This window comes from Sminthopsis crassicaudata, chromosome 3 (assembly GCF_048593235.1).
Source record: "Sminthopsis crassicaudata isolate SCR6 chromosome 3, ASM4859323v1, whole genome shotgun sequence".
Lineage (NCBI taxonomy): Eukaryota > Metazoa > Chordata > Mammalia > Dasyuromorphia > Dasyuridae > Sminthopsis > Sminthopsis crassicaudata.
In genome coordinates, this window is record NC_133619.1 from 154,693,997 (window position 1) to 154,712,589 (window position 18,593).

An 18,593-nucleotide genomic window follows, 5' to 3' on the forward strand; every position below is an offset into this window, starting at 1 on the left:
TCCACTCAACTCTCAAATGATTTTCCTGAATCCATGGCAACATCACACTAAATGGAGTGACAAAATCCTTTACTAAGGAAAGGTCAGCAGTTCCATTATGTCCAGGATCATATAAAAACTAACTTGATTGTAAAACTTTACAATCTGGTCCTTTTCTACCAGTCTTTATGTCTTCTTACAGTATACTCCCTAAAAAAGTCATTTCTTGCTTTATTTCAGTCTTCCCCTGCTGTAATCATTGAATGGGCAGTTGCTTCAGTTAATCTGAGACATGGTAAAGACTTTAGCTTTAAAAGAACAAGGTATTCCACTGCATCCAGGGTCATCTCCAATCTTTCTGATCTATATCTGGCCATTAGATCCAGATGGTTCTGGAGAAAAAAGAAAGGCACAATCCTTCCTCCTTCAAATTCAATTCTCTTGCATGCCATGTTATCACCTCCCTAATGGCATAGTCTTCTTCAAAAAGGAAAGACAAACAACAACAATTGGGCTACATCCTATTCCTCAAAGAGAATATTGAAATTTCTCATCTCTAAAGGAATTTGCATTGAATATCTTTCTAGAATCTTTTCTACCTCACTTCCAAAGCTTAGTTTTCATATCTTTTCTTTAAGGCTTAGTTCAAATTTTAACTTTTGAAGGATGCCTCTCGTAATAGTCTCTTACACCATTTGACTGCCTTCCACATATTGTATACGTATGCATGAATGCATCTATATATGATGTATGTATTTATATATCTATTCCTAATTTTTTACATATTGACTCATTCATTAAAATTTGCATTCCTACAGAGGTGAGATTGTTTTGCCTTTCTTTCTATTCTCCACACCTAGCACCATGCCTTGGATATAGTAAATACTTAATAAATGCTTACTGAGTTCCTCTTTTTAGTAAATCTTAAGACAATTGTCTAGAAAATAAAGACACTCCAATGCTGAAAAATTACCCATGCATATATCTTGTAAATAAAAAGCTATAATAATAATAATAATAAAAAAGAAAATAAAGACACTCTTAATTTATTAGCTACTATAAGGAGGTCTTTACCAATATTTCACCCATGGATAAGAAAATCATAAAGTATTGAAATAAACGCTGAATAAGAAAATCCTAAAGAGGAAAATATTAGAAAATATTTTCATTACCTGAAAGTATGTGAACTGTGAGTGATATAGATCAGGATAAACATGAAGAGTAGTTCCAATCACCAGTAGCAGTTCAAATTTGTGAAGAGATGAACTAATATAACCAGTAAATCCCAAACACCATATTTTCAGAAGAGCTTCCAGATCAAACAGGACTGTAAAAGCCACCTGGGAGAATATTTATGAAGAAAAAAAAATGACGACATCTCAATCCAGAGTTATGATTTATAGTCACAAGTCTTAAGCATTAAGAATGAATAAATTTTAGCCAGTATAAACTGGCAAGTAGTCTAAAAAAGAAAAAAAAAATAACACAAAGAATATTTTGATCATATAATGAACCTTACAACCTACAAGGTTGAATAAATCAACCTACAATGCCAATCAATCAAATATGTCAATTTTAATATTTCAGCAATTTATATTTTAATTTAAGTTACATTTAATATAATATTAAATAATTTCATTGTCAATTAAAAAAGTGTGATTAGAGATGCTAATATACAAATATACTTGATACTTGTTTTTAAAGCTCAAGTTTCTTTAGACATTCTCTCAGAGTTCTGAACAAATATAAATAGATATAGAATTTTAAAGCCTATGTTAAATCAGATGTACACTGTTTTGTGTCAGAAGAAAAAGTAGAGAAATGTTGAAACTTTGGAATTATAAAACTGATGCTATTTTAAAGTTCAATTCTTTCAAATACTTCTTTTGATTACATAAAAACTAGGGAGAACATTCAAAGCACATAAAATAATCAAGTCTATTTTGTTTCTTGAATAATTATTTAATTTTTAAAAATACCTTACATACATACTGATACATATTGCCATTAAAGCATGTATGTCAAAATATTATATTTTTAATATATTTTTGTTTTTATTGGTTCTGTGGGCCAGGTGATTCCATTTTTAAGGAAGTTGAAAGAGAAAAGAAGTGAACTAGTATCTGAAACTGCCTACAGATAAAAAAAGTACAAAATGCAAATATTTTTAGTAGTTAGGTATGACATATTTCAATGAAAATTTAGAGATTTAAACAAATTAAAGGGAACAGACAATCTAGTTCCAGTCTTCCTAGATCTCTTCTTTATAGGATCTCAAATACCAGATTTTTCACCAAAATCTAAAAATCTCCAGTCATATAGAGCATAAGATAGAATTTCTTGCCTTCCAATGTATTCATTAATTAATTTAGTCAATATCATTAATTTAGTGTTAATGTTTAGGTTAATGTATTTTGTGGAACAATTTTTAAAATCTGCTTTCATGACATTCATGGTCTATTATGAGGATATAAAACATTTTTTAGAAAATAACTATCACCCTAGTATAAACATAAAGTGTAAAAACTAAAGCAGATACAATGAACTAGTAATAGCAATTCAGAAAATTGAGAGATTTCTTCTGGCTCAAGGAAACTGAAGAAAGCATTCATAGAAGAAATTACATTTGGCCAGGATCTTAAAGGAAATTTAAGGTCATCTCATGTCAAGCAGAAAAATTTACTAAATTTTTCAATGCAAAATTTTGAAGAAACAGCTAATTCTTTTTAATGTGGAAAAAATAATTTACAATTTTAATACTCCTAAAATCTAGCAAGGCTTTTCATGCTGCAATATCTTCCAACTTGAAATATTCACTCCTAGATTTCATTGGCATAACATGCTTAACTTTTTAAGTTTTTAAGCATTTTTAATTTTTTAAATGCAAAAAAATTTACAATTTTAATATTTTTAAAATTTAATAAGGCTTTCCCCACTCCAACTTCTTCTAATTAGAGATATCCTCTCCTTGTCTTCATTGGCATAACATTTTTAACTAGACCTTCACTTTCTCTTCTTTCACTTTACATTTGAAATTTCAAATAAAGTTATGAAATATATCTCATCATGTTATTATGAACTTTATTATATTCCAATGAAACTATTCACTTTAATTTTAGATATGTAATCAACAAAAATAAATAAAATTATACAAGTAAATTTTAATTCATGGCAAAAATGTGTAGGCAGCACCATCTGCATTTTTATTTTTTCTGTGGAAAAATTTTATACTTTTCAAAAAGACCCACAACATTCATAATTAAAAATACATCAGATGATTTGCATAAAATGTGGTTAACATTAAACACCTGTCTTTCCACTTAGAGGATGGTTATTGGTCTTTTTTGACTTATGAAATTCCACTAGAAGCATTAAGAAACACAAAACCCCTGGCTGAATCTGTTGTAAAAAATATATTGCTCTAGATGTCTGCATAATGTCTAGAATTAACTCAAACATAATGGCACTTTAGGAGAAAGTGACATATTTCCAATATAGATAGATGATTTATAACTTGCAATGAAGATACAAAATTTCCACTTATATTTATTTTAGAAACAGAAGATTGTCTCCTCTTCCCTCAAAAATGTACTTTCCCATTCATTACAAAGTATTTGATGAATTCATTACATTTGTATCAGATGAAAACTATGATTTATAAATACAAAAGAATTCTTTGGTTGAAATATTGCCATGAATGTGATGACTCTGAAAGAGGAATGCATAATAATATGTATTCTCACTTTCGGAAGCAACTAAGTGCATTTGCTTCACATCCATCTCAGAAACATAGTAAATATATTCTTTTCTACAGAATCTCCAAAACAATTACACCCAATTAATAGATGAGGAAGTGGGGCTCAGAAATAAGAAGTGCACTTCATATAAGTTCTCTATGGAAATACACAGATTAAATCTCAGATGTTTTTCGGACCCTATATTTTGTGCTCTTTGTCCACTATTTTATAAAGGAAACAGCATGGATATGACATGGATATGAAACAGAGGATCTCTACTTTCCCTTGACAATCTTCTTAAATCCTTGATAATTTATGATAATAATAAGATCAAAGATTGAGATAGATTAAAATTTATAGGGCATTGAGCATAATCTCTTTTTGTCTTAAGTGAAGAAAATGAATCTCAGAGTGTTTAAATCACTTATTTAAGGTCAGAAGTAACAAGCATCTGTGGCAGGATTTTAACTCAGGTTTTCTGACTTTAAGCCATATACTTTATACCCTGCATCACTTAGTACATAATTATTTACTACATCGTAGCCAAATATTGAAATACATGAAAAAAATTAAAGAAAAACAGCATTTTAATATAAATTCAATTTAAAATGTTTGAGAAAACTGACACCATTAAATTCTATATATAATGTATTGATAATCAACAAATGGAAAATCACAAACTGGTTGTTATCTAACTCTAGTAAAATAAAATGTTTATTATTCACATATTAAAAATTAAGAATACTATTCAAAATTGCAAGCACTAGTCTTTATAAAAAACAACTTTGTTGAGTCAAAGCAATTTTCAGAAAATAATAGAAATAATGACTCAAAATTCAATAATTCTAGAGTCATTTAGCCAAAAATTCCTAACAAAAAAATAAGGCTGAATATGCCTTTGGGAAGAAGACGTTAGAGATGGAAGATTGTACCATCGTAGATGTAGACTTAGAATTTATCTCAGATACCTCCCCATAATTTTATCGATAAGAAAAAGTGAGGCCTAAGGATTTGTCTATGATCACATAGGTAGTAAATAATGAAAGAGGGGAACTAGAATCTTGGTCCTCTGTCTAAAGAATCAGTGCTCTTTCCATTATACATTCTTCCCAAGTCTTTATGGGTTGCCTTTCAGGAAAGCCTGATTTTTTCTGAGTTCTGCAGTCCTAACCAGAAATCTTCCTGAGTCATCTGGGTATTCAAATTATGAAACTGTCAGAAGATATCTCTTCACTGATGTTTCTTAAAAAAAAAAACTTAATTAAATCTAATAATAGTGTCAAGGACTGAAACTAAAATAAGATGACATGAATTCTCTTAATTTTGTCACTGCACATGATTAATGAGACTTAAAATGAAGGTATCAAGTTTTAGTGACAGAAATTAATGAATCCTTTTGTTACTTAATTTTAACAAACATCATGAAACAGAATAAAATCAAAAAATATATAAAATTAAATTTTAAATAAATAGGAAAAGTTTCCAATAGATGGATATTAAGATAGCAAATATAATTGGTTCTCTCTATCACAAGTCTTTTGGAATTGGCCTTAATTACCTCATTGTTGAAAGGAGCCAGATATATCACAATTGATCACCACAAAATCTTGTTGCTATTGTGAACAATATTCTCTTGGTTTTACTCATTGTGCTTAGCATCAGTTCATATCAGGCTTCTCAGGCCTTTCTGAAATCAGCCTGCTCATTATGTCTTATAGAACACAATACACTTTTTTTCAAAAAGGGTTTGTTCCCTATTTCCATGTAATCTTATTTTTAGATCTCTTATACACACAGACTTAAGTTATTTTCATTGAAGTAATAATACTTTGCTTTTATTTAAAGTGTACTCTAAACTGTGTAAAGCACTTTACATATGTTATTCCTTTGCACTTTCAAACAAACACAAGAGGTAAATACTACAAATATTATCCCCATTTTATATATAAGGATATACTCGGAAAAATTGAGTAACCTCTTTCCTCAGGATGATATAGCTATTAAGTATAAACAGTAGGACTCTAGATTTGCAATAATTGTATATAATATGAATATTTTCAGGAACTAGAAAATTGTTTTGTTAATTTTTAAGAAATACACAAATGTTTTAAAATAAAAATATAATTGGAAATGTGACTAAAAACAAAGTCAATAGATTATCTGAACTAATCTGAGATATAAAAGACACAAAAAAATCTATCTGACACAAAAGATTATATAAGTTTCTGCCTTCTTTTGATTATTCCTATCCGAGATGAAACAGACAAGTCTTTTATTTCTACTTCTAAAACAAGTTCTCAATTTAAATGAATTAGTTCAAAGAAAATAAAGAGTTTGAAAACAGAAAGTATGTATTTTTTAAGAGACTTTAAAAAAATCTAATTACATCTTGACTCCTAAGAGGTAGAATAGTTTTTTTTAGTTTTACAAAATCTCTAAAGATGCCCTTGGGGATGTGAATTATTATATCACCTGTGGGGAATTCTATTTTAAAATATCTTTTTTAAAGTTTACATAACTAATGGAATATTATTGCTCTGTAAGAAATGACCAGCAGGTTGAATACAGAGAGGCTTGGAGAGACTTGCATGAACTGATGCTGAATGAAATGAGCAGAACCAGGAGATCATTATACATTTCAACAACGATATTGTGTGAAGATGTATTCTGATTAAAGTGGATATCTTCAACATAGAGAAGATCTAATTCAGTTCTAGTTGATCAATGATGGACAGAATCAGCTACACCCAGAGAAGGAACACTGGGAATTGAGTGTAAACTGTTTGCACTATTGTCTTTCTACCCAGGTTTCTTTTACCTTCTGAATCCAATTCTTACTATGCAACAAGAAATTCTGTTTTACACACATATATTGTATCTAGGATATACTGTAACACATTTAACATGTATGGGATTGCCTGTCATCTAGGGGAGGGGGTAGAGGGAGGGAGGGGAAAATTCCGAAAAGAAGTGAGTACAAGAGATAATGCTGTAAAAAAATTACCCATTCATATGTACTGTCAAAAATTATAATTATAAAATTAATTTTAAAAAGTTTACATAACTATATTGTTTCAGAGACTTTAGTACTACAGTATATAACCTTTTAAAGAACATCTTTGATCCTTCATATTTGAGTGACTAGAAGGTGCCTTCCAATTATAAAGCCTTTAACAATATCACCAAACCTAACTCTTCAGGCTTATTTCTCATTATTCTCTTTCATGTATAGCTTCTCAAGTACTGACTTACTTTCTATTGCCTGAATATATAATTGGCTTTCATCTCTTTCATGAATGTCTTTGCTCTCAAGCTGTCCTCAATACCTACTCTTAGAATGACTGTCTTTCTTTAAGACTCAAGTCATGAATTACCTTCTACAGAAAATATTTCCTGATGTCCCTTGTTGTGTTGCTGCTACTGCTGCTGTTATTTGTCATTTGTTCTCAAAAAAGATCATGATATCAGGGAGATGATGGCAGGACATGCAAATAAACTGAATTTAAGTGAGGGAGCATTTTGTATCTTCAAAGGATAATGTAACCATTTACTGATAACCTCATATAAATGGTTTGCTGTGGTTGTTCAGTCATTTCACTTGTGTTTGAGTCTTTGTAACCTTTTCTTGGAAAAGACACTACATCAATTTACAATTTCCTTCTATATTTCATTTTACAGATGTAGAAACTGAGGAAAATAGGATTAAATGACTTGTCCAGAGTCATAAAGGTACAAAATTCTGAGTCCAGGTTTGAATTAAGAAGAGAAGTTTTCATGACTTTAGGACAGGTGCTCTATCCACTGTACCACCTAGCTGACCGAATAAATGGTTTCCTTCCTAGTGTTAATATGGGCTCTATATTGACTATGCTATAAATTTGAACTTCTCCTCTTTACAGAGAACAATGAAGTTATACAACAACTAGTAAATTAGAAGAATTTCTGAAGTTCATAGTTGCTTGACCTACCAGTGATCCTTTACAAGTAAATTTTAGCAAACTTTGGAGATTCTGATAGCTGCCAGATACCCCAGAAGCAGCCTTGATGAGCTAAACAGTGGAAACCTGAAACTCAAGTCTTTGCTTGAGAGTTTCTAACCATACTGCTGCCTGGTTTATTGTGTCTATAGATGTCTTCTCTTTTAATTCCTTGCTCTCTGCATGAAAGCCTCCAGAAATTATATTTTACACTTTTCCCATTCCTTTTTGAGCAGCTGAGAATTCTTTGCTCCTATATACATACATACATATATACATACATACATATATATATATATATATATATATATATATATATATATATATATTTTTTTTTTTTCCCCTACAAGTCTTTTCTTGAACAATTTATGTTTTTAGTTGGTGTTATCAGACTTTTTCATTTCAGGTCCCTTTATGGTCCTGGGGATGTTTTCACTAAAAAAAAATATAGGAATTTGGAGATGGAGAAATGCAAAAGGAGAAGAGAGGGAAGTAAGTATTTATAGAGCATCTAAAATTTGCAGGGAACTGTGTTAAATGCTTTTTAAAAAAATATTATTTTATTTTATTCCCCAGATAACCCTGTGGAGTAGATACTGTTATTATGCCCATTTTATTGTCAAGAAAACTGAGATAAAGAAGTTAATTGATAAGTATCTGAGGTCAAATTTGTATAAAAGTCTTCCTGACTCTAAGCTTAATGCTCTCTCATCCCTGTACATGGGATGCACACGCCATAAGACAGATGGGTTTTCTTTCTTTCTTTCTTTCTTTCTTTCTTTCTTTCTTTCTTTCTTTCTTTCTTTCTTTCTTTCTTTCTTTCTTTCTTTCTTTCTTTCTTTCTTTCTTTCTTTCTTTCTTTCTTTCTTTCTTTCTTTCTTCTCTCTCTCTCTCTCTCTCTCTCTCTCTCTTTCTTTCTTTCTTTCTTTCTTTCTTTCTTTCTTTCTTTCTTATCTTTATTATTTTCTTTTTTGGCTATACATATACATTTAAAAAAATACACTTCTTTATGAATCATGTTGCAAGAGGAAAATCAAAATAAAAAGAGGGAAAACATGAAAGAGAACAAAACAAAAGCAAAACAGAAGGAAAAAAGAGTGAACATGGCTTCTGTTGATTTACACTCATTCTTCCTAGTTCTCTCTCTGGTTGCAAATGGTGTTTTCTATCCAAAGTTTATTGGGATTGCCTTGCATCACTGGATTGCTAAGAACCAAATCTTTCAGCACACAATTTTGCAATTAATATGGACAATGTACTTCTGGTTCTGCTTGTTTTTCCTGGCATCAGATTTTGTAAATCTTTCTAGGCTGTTCTAAAATCAGCTTGTTCATCATTTTTTATAGAACAATAATATTCCATTATTTCACATAACGTATTCAACCATTCTATGTTAAGGATCATGCTTAAGTGAAGAGGCAGGTCAATTCTCCTAGAGCCTCCACAGCTGTGGATCATAACATCTGAAGGAATTGCAAAGCAGCCTTTGCTGACACTGGTGTTGCTTGTGGACTGGGAATGAAATAAATTGGAGGCAGAGGGAAGAGGAGAGAGGTCAGACAACCCAACTGCCTCTCAGTATCCTTGTATCATCCTTCTCCTCTTTCTCCTTCTCCTCCTCCTCCTCTCTTCCTCCTCCTCTTCTTTTTCCTCCTCCTCTTCTTCTTCCTCCTCCTCATCTTCCTCCTCCTCCTCATCTTCCTCCTCTTCCTCTTCCTCCTCCTCATCTTTCTCCTCCTTCTCCTCCTCCTCATCATCTCACATGAAGAGTTCCATTCTACAAGTTTGAGTTAGACCTCAAGCAGCCACTGGCAGGTGGCTTTCATATTACAACAATTCCCCAACTGATGGTATCTACTAATTTTCCAATTTTTTGCCACCTCAAAAAGAGTTGCTAAAACGTTTTTGTATATGTGAGTTCTTTTCCCTCCTTTATGATTTCCTTGGGATACAGACTCAGTAGTAGCATAAGCAGATTGATTTTTTAAAGGATTAAAATAATGCTAATTCCTAGTTAAGAAGCTTCAATTTAAGTATTTTTTTTCTTTTACAGAATGTTTATCCTCTTTGGGGATAAGCAATAGAGATATACTTTTCTTGAGAGTAAGGACTTTTTAAAAATCTTGTCATTTTACACTTAATAAGTAGCAAAGCATCTTATACATAACTAATTGGTTACTTATTGGATTGGTGTAATATTCTGTAATCTAAATCCAACTATTTTTTTTATGAATTTAACATATAAACCCATCCACACACTCATGTACATACATTTATAGTTTTAAAAATATAAAAACTATTTTCAGTTGCAGAGAAAATTATAATTGTATTTACTCCAAGTCTCTGTAAAGCTCAAGTACAAAAACCATGTTATTACTCTTGCTTTTAATAAAAATAATTTCTTCAATATTAAATAAAACAAATTAATAATCACTAATAATAGATTACATATACAACTTTCATTGAGTGAACTGTCTGTTTCACAGAATTAAGACAACACTATATGGGTTATTAAAAATCAAATGAGCTTTTAATATTGCTGGAAAAATCACACTTGTTAGTATTCTTTACTTTCAATATTTTCATGCAATATTCAAATAGTTCAAACTACAGTTACTACAACTGCCTTGGAACTCTTCAGGTCAAAAAATTAAAATTAACACTGAAATTACTACAAAAATATTAATAATTTGCTAATGGCAATAAAAACAATTTGCCTCCCATTACTTTTTAGAGACAGAAATGTAGAAGGTAAGCAAGTTAGGGCAATGGATCTGTCATAATTAAACTAATCATGTAAATTCATATTTCAGAATCTTCAATTTCATTCATTTTTTTCTATGACCAATGTCAATTCTCCATAACTAGGTTTCATTTTAAGATAGTGAAAGTCAGAATTTTAAAATATTATTTTCACAACTACAAGCTGAAAGTTAAACTAACCAAATCATCACTCAAATATCAATTAAGTAAATATTAATTTTATGTTTGGACCCTCTCTAATTAAATAAGTTTTTTTATAAGATCTAATTTTATTTTAAAATAGAATAGCTGTTTCAATCTAAACTATTTTATTTATCTAAAATAAGTAATGTTATTTAGCAACTTAAAATACATGGTAATATAACCTATACCACAATTCATTTTCTATTCTTTTTTTTTTCCCCTAGTTGACCATATTATTCATAGAACATGTCAGAGTTGCTGTAATAACCCATTTGCTCTGATACTTCAAAGACAGCCATTTCAGATAAATTATATAATTTAACTTGCTCAACAGGGAATGATCTATTATTTTACATACTTTTTTGAAGACTCAATTTTACAGAATGTAAAGAATGACTATTTTGTAGCTGCTAATCTATTACTTTTCAGTGAATTTGGAAATATTTGATTCATGTGCAAATTGTTGATAAAAAAGTCATTTTTGTAGCTAGCTCTTTTCATGGCCAAATATTAATTTATATAGGATGAATTGAAATGACTATGAATCTTGTGTATTTTATTATATAGCTACTGTGGCAGAGGAAATGTAAGATTGCAAAATGTCGTGAATATTTTTAACTAAAAAAATTGCTTTTAAATGTTAACATAGCACACATTTTCATCCAAGTTTTTTATAGTTAATAGCAATTACTTTTTCAAATCATCTAATGAAATTCATTTTAAAGATGCTCTACTATTACCAAGCGAATTCTAATTGATCTAGCATTGTCAGGAAACAATGAATTTCATGTAAGCCTTTTTTTTCAAATACAAAACATAATACTTTATATATTAAAGCATTGTTTTCAACAATTTTAACAACTTTGATAGAAACGTCTACACTCATTTAAACATCACCATATATTGCTTAAGTCTGATGACTAAAACTCACCATCATATACCATTGTTATCATACTTTGTAGTAAAACAGTTCTGCATTTCATAATCTGGGAATGTTGGGAGTATTAAACAAATTTTTATGCATTCATATCAACAGCTAAGGGAAGAGAAGATAGAGTTGATTGATTCCAAGGACTTTAATTTTCTGCCTTTAGCTTCTAATCTGCTTCTGTCTGAGAAACCACATAATAAAACTTTTTATGAAATGCATATCTAATAATATCAGCAAGTCTGGTTTAAAGTAAATGGTTTAGTCTTTGTGACAGCATCTGCAGCATTTTTTTCTTTCCCATTCAAATTAGTAATGTGATACAAATGGATGAGACGGCTAGAAATGATTGCTAGATAAATATAAGGTCACTGCACTGTGACAGAGGTCTAGTATTAGAGTTGACACCCAGAGTCTGTTTGCCCTTCCTTCAATGAGAAGTGAACAACTTTAAATGTGAGGGAAATACAAAGGGCAAAGAATCAACTTCAGGGTTTATACACACATGTATACATGCATACAGGCATATAGGTGTGTGTGTGTATGTGTGTGTATATATACATGTATGTGTGTACACATATGTATATATATATATATATATATATGTACATATTGTCACTAGATGTTTTCTATAATCACAAAAAGAAAAAAAAAACCTGGGAAATCCATTTATAGCTTTTCTTGAAAGCTGAGAAACTTATACTTTTTTTTTTTTTTTTTTACTTTACCCAGTGCTATAAGACATGAAAGTTTGATATTGATATCAATTGAAAATAGGGAAATATGATGGTAATGGATTTTCAGAGAAGAAGATGTTTACATCATTTGGGTACTGGTTACAACCCTGATAAGAAATTTAATAGGAAATAAGCAGTTTGGCAATTTTACCACTTTGCCTGCAGAAGCTCTAGTACAGTCTAACTTCATTATCAATGACATTTTGTTTCGGGGAATTATCTTCAGAAACACTGGTTGACAGCTATTTTTACATACTGTTGGAGAGAACCTGAACAATAAAGAAATGATTCTAAGAAAGAATTAAAAACTGACACATTAACTATGTATTGACATTCACATAGGTATCTATTTCCTATAGGTATACCCTGCTAAAAAGGCATTTATGTCTTACTGAAAAATTGTGCAAAATTTCTTAAAATCAAACTTGATTGCACCAAGATTTGAAGAACTCTGAAGAAATGCTTGCATTTTAGAATGTAAAATATCTTTATAATATAAATAACTTCAAATTTAACCTTTTTAAAAAGTTTACATTTTTATATTAAACCTGAATTATGTCATTGAATAGAAAGCTGACCTTGGAAGTGAGGAACATATGGATTTAAGTTCTGCCACTGATAAATACCAGTCCTTTGATCCTTAGCAACTCATCTAAACTTTTGGTAACCAACATAACTTCTCTACAACTATAATTAGCAGAAATAGAATTGATCCACCTTGGTTCAAGGAATTCTCTCCTTATGAACTCAATAAACTAATGCAATCACAGTTGAAATTCAAAACCAAAATTTTTTAAAAAATTTTAAAAATGAGGTACATTCACAAAATATTTGTAGGGGAGATATGACATGGGGGAAATAGCAAAATGATGGTTCACAGACTTGGGTTTAATTCCCTATTCTGACATTTATTTGCTATCTGAAGCTGCATAAGTCATTGTCTCAACTATATATCCTCGAAAAATAGGCATAATAGTTTCACTATCCATATTCTTGTTACAAGGAAATTTTCTAGTAAACCTTCATGCACTATATTTAAAGGAAGATTTCATAAATCATATTTATATAAATAAAAGTTCTTGATGTATATCAAGGATTTCAGCAAAATGTTCACTTAGAAAAAAGTGGCTAATAAAATCATATTACATATATACCTTTTGAAAACCATGTCTTTAATTACCCATTGACTAATATTCAGTAACTCAGTTATTATATATATATATATATATATATATATATATATATATATATATATATATATATATATATATATATATATGATACTGTTTAAGTTAGACAAGCTATATCCTGTTGCTATAACATCTGGTTATAAAGATGGTAAAGATGGTCTCTCCATCCTGCCATCTTTCCTCTTTCCCTTTCCCCTCCCCTTTCCTTTTTCCCTCCACTTCAGAGCAAAGACTATGGTAAAAGTGAAACACTGAGCTTCAGTTGACTTAGCTGCATTAAGTCAAAGATGAGCAATTCTCATTTTTTCCCAAATAGAAGAATACAATGGCCACAGATGAGTTTCCTCAAAGGACAGGATCAGTACCATGTTTTTATAGTAGAAATTGATCTATAGAATTCTTCATTTTCATACTTGAAAAATATCTCGATATCACAATGAATATACTTACCTCTGCTAGGTAGAACTCATCATATTGTCTTCTGAAATTCTCTCCTTTGTAGTAATTGCTAGCAGCAACAATAACATCTACAGTCACCATGCTCAGGATAAACATGTGAAAAACTGATGATCTCATCATTTTCTGGAAAGAAAAATATATATATCAAATTAAGGGTTCATTTTTATTAACAAGAAGACATTTTGGTTTTGGTGAATAAATAAATATGCACTATATGGTATGAGCTCATATATCTTAATGAATTTCCAATCACTCAAAGTCCTTAAACAAAGGCAAAATATGGGATTTTGTGGGTTATAAAGAACATTCCTTCTAAGTGACAGCTTGTATTAGATGACCTCAATAGCCTGTGACAAATAAGAATTTTGTGGTTATTATTATTGGGTAGATGACATAGAGCTATATATATTCATTTTTAGTCTTGTATCACCAACTGCTTCTTAGAAAATGAGCCTTCTATAATCATATTAAACTTAACATATTAAAAACAACTCATTTTCTTCTCCCAAGAACTTCTCTCCTTTAAACTTCTCTATTTTTTTTGTAAGAGTATCACCATATAATTTTTTAAAAGTCATCCAGGTTCACAACAGTGTAGTTGCCTTTTAGTCTCTGCTGTCTGTCTCCCATTCCTCATATGTAATCAGTTTTCATTACCCATTACATTTGTACAACATCTCTCATATTAGTCTCCTTTTTGATCATATTTGCATCATCACAATTTTGCTTGGGCAATCTTCTAAATGAAACCCCAGATTCCAAGCTTCCCTTTCCCAAGCATCCTCCACAAGTGTCAAAATAATATTCACTAAGGACAATTCTGATAATTCTGGCCCCTTCTTTAAAAACAAAACAAAACAAAACAAAAAACCCTCAATGTTTTTTATTGCCTCCAGGATAAAATAAAAACTATGCAGCTTGGCATTAAAACAATTTTTACAATCCAATTTAAACTTACTTTTCCAGATTTATTATACATTTTGCTCCTTCACATATTCTATATTTTAACCCAACTGGCCTTTTCAATATTCCTCATGTCAAAAATGCACTCCTTCCTCATCCCCCACTTTCCTCAACTTAGTTCAAGTGTTAGGTCTTAAGCTATATCCCATAGGAACATTTTTCTAATTCCTTTCAATAATTAGTTCTCATTTTCTCAAATTCTAATCATTACATACATGTTTTATCTGTAACACATTTCATCTCTCCATTAGAATGCAAATTCCTATCAGAAAAGAGCCATTTTCCCCCCATTTTTCTTTTAGTTTCCAGCATTTAACAAAATGACTTAGGCACAATAGTCATTTAGTAATTATTTGCTGAAGTGGAGTTTAAGTTCAATGGTGAATTATGCTTTTTGATGTACAAGGCATAATTAAAGGAAGTATTTGTATCAGAATGCTTATCTAGAAAAGCTATATTTTAGGAAAACATTTTCTGGAAAGGTGTATTCAAAAGGAAAACTGCTGCCAATAGTGGGCTTGTTTCCATGTTCCACTCTCCATTCCTCCAATTTTGTTTTTTGTTCTAAAGAGTAGATGTTTAAACAGATGTTAGTTATCTGTCTGTACAGACAAGGAAATTATCTGAGATCTGGTATCAAAGAACAAAATGAGCTTGTGAACTAAAGAAAAGGAAGAAGTACATTTAATTTTAAAAAGAATAAATAAAAAAATTAACAGGAAGAGACTTAGGGTTACTTTCTCTTCTGGTAAGTATTTAGGCAATTTTAAAAAAGCAATTTCATCTGGGATTATTCTGATCTGTATCTTGCCCCTGGACCCAGATGGCTCTGGAGAAGAAAATGAGGCTGCTGACTTTGTACAGCCCTCCTGCCTTCAAATCCAATTCATTTGCAAATGAGGACATCACCTTCTTATTGTCTTCCTCCTCTTCAAGAAGGAAGGATGGACAATAACAAAAAGGCAATTTATCTTCATACTCTTCAATAGCTTTCCTAAAATGACTGTCTTTTGATTGACAAATATAAAGAAAACAGAATTGTTACAAACAGAAATCATATGATTACATGAATAGATGCAGAAAAAGCATATGACAAAATTCAACACCCATTCCTATTAAAAACCTAGAAGGCATAGGAAAAAATAGAGTTTTCCTTAAAATGATCAGTATCATCTATCTAAAACCATCAGCAAGCATTGTACATAATGGGGATAATCTGGAAGCATTCCTAATAAGATCAATGTAATATTCTCTGTTCTCTGTTGAGGTTTTCTTGGGGTCTCTGAAGGAAGCCTTTGTTTCAGTTCAGTAATCACCACAAATGCAGCCAGGGTTAAAGTCCAAATCTTTTACTGTCTTTTTCCAAGTCTTGTCTCCTTTTCTGGGGCTAAGCTGCTTGGCTTTCTTAGAGGCTTGTCTCTCTCCTTGGTTCCAAGAGCTTAAGCTCCTGCCGCCAGCTTCTTGAGGTCCTCCTGAATGTGTCTTGGTTTTTGTGGGGGAGACAGGAGCACTGCCACCAAGGTTTTTGTCTTTCCTAGTTCTGATTCTGGCTGAGTTTGTTAGAGCTTATATAGTCTCTTATCAAAGGTGTGAATCTTGTAGAACTATTGTAAGTACCAAGTTCATGTGCTGAACTAGAGAACTGTTAAGTACCATGCTAAATAACTATTGTCTCTCTCAATTCCACTGACTTAGCACCTTGTTTCATGTTCTGGCCCATAACAGATCAAGGATCAAACAAGTTACCCATTATTACCATTACAATTCAATATTATATTAGAAATGTTAGCTTTAGCAATGAGAGGATTAAGAAATTAAAAGAATTAAGAGTAATAAGAAAACAAAATTATCACTCTTTATAGATGATATACTTAGAGATTCCTAGAAAATCAGTTAAAAACTAATAGAAACAATTAACAATTTTAACAGAGTTGCAGGATACAAAATAAATCCACATAATTATCAGCATCTCTGTATGTCACCAACAAAGTCCAGCAGCAAAGTGATACAAAGAGAAATTTCATTTAAAATAACTGTAGATAAAATATTTGGGAGTCTACATGCCAAGACAAAGCCAGAAACTATATGAATACAATTACAAAATACTTTCCACACAAATAAAATTAGATCTAAACAATTGGAAGAATATTAAATGCTTATGGATAGGCCAAGCTTATATAATAAAAATAGCAATTCTTCCCTAAATTAATCATACCAACCAAACTTCCAAGAAATTACAGAGCTAGAAAAAATAATGACAAAATTCACCTGGAAGAATAAAAGGTCAAGAATTTCAAGGGAATTAATGAAAAAATGTAAATGAAGGTGACCTGATTGTACCAGACCTAAAACTATATTATAAAGTAGTGGCCCTCAGAACCATTTGATACTGGCTAAGATCAGTGGAGTAGGTTAGGTTCATAAGACACAATAGTCAATGGCTATAGTACTCTAGTATTTGATAAACCAAAAGAGTCCAGTTTCTGGAGAAAAACTCACTACTTGACAAAAATTTATGGAAAAATTGAAAAAAATAGTATGGCATAAACTAGCCATTGACTAACATCCAGCATCCTATATCAAGATAAGATTGAAATGGTTTTGTGATTTAGATATAAAGGGTGATATTATAACAAAATTAAGAGATTAAGGGATAATCTATCTCTCAGGCCTCTGGAGAAGAAAGGAATTTATGGTTATAGAAGTACTAGAGATCATTATGAAATGCAAAATGGATAATTTTGATTATATTAGATTTTTTAAAAATTTTGTCCAAATAAAACCAATGCAGCCAAGATCAGAAGGGAATCAGAAAACTGGAGAAAATATTTTATATGCAAGGGTTTTGATAAAGGCCTCATTTCTAAAATATGTAGAGAATTGACTCAAATTTATAAGAATACAAGTCATTCTCCAATTGATAAATGGTCAAAGGATATGAACAATTTTCAGATGAAGAAATTAAAATCATTTCTAGTCAGAAACAAAAATGTTCCAAATTAACTACTGATTAGAGAAATGCAAATTAAGACAACTGAGCTACTATTACATACCTCTTAGATTGGCTAAGATAACAGGAAAAGATAATGATAAATGTTGAAGGGGATGTGGGAAAAATGGGAAACTGATGGGAAAAAAATATAGAACTATACCAAAAGGGCTGTCGAACTTTGCCTACCCTTTGATCCAGCAATGGCTCTACTGGGTCTGTATTATAAAGAGATCATTAAAAAATAGAAAAAAGACCCACATGTGCAAAAATGTTTGTAGTAGCCTTTTTTGTAGTGGCAAGGGACTGAAATTGAGTGGAACCCATCAGCTGACAAATGATTGAATACATTATGGTATATGAATGTTATGTAATATTATTGTCATATAAAAAACAATTGGCAGGATGATTTGGAAAAGCCTGGGAACATGAAAGGATGGTAAGTGAAATGAGCAGAACTAGGAGATCATTATATAATTATATATATATACATATATATATATATATATGTATATATATAATTATGTAAATTACATAATGTTGCAATAACATTATGTGATGATAGATGTGGCTCTTTTCAACAAAGAGGTGATTCAGACCAATTTTAATAGACTTAAATGGAGAGAACCATATATATCCAGAAAGCAGACCATGGAGACTGAATGGAGATCACAACATAGTATTTTTA

The 18,593-nt window shown here is 30.8% G+C and overlaps 1 protein-coding gene across 7 annotated transcripts in view; it reads right to left on the reverse strand.

Annotated features, from left to right (window-relative positions):
* Window positions 1-18,593, reverse strand: part of NALCN (sodium leak channel, non-selective) — a 518,736-nt gene that overhangs the window by 221,990 nt on the left and 278,153 nt on the right. For all 7 annotated transcript variants that reach the window (XM_074299465.1, XM_074299466.1, XM_074299463.1 and 4 more), the window contains 2 exons: window positions 13,945-14,076; window positions 1,152-1,319 (listed from right to left, as the gene is read on the reverse strand). In XM_074299465.1, coding sequence (XP_074155566.1) covers window positions 1,152-1,319; window positions 13,945-14,076 — 300 coding nt within the window. The remainder of the gene's footprint in view (window positions 1-1,151; window positions 1,320-13,944; window positions 14,077-18,593) is intronic.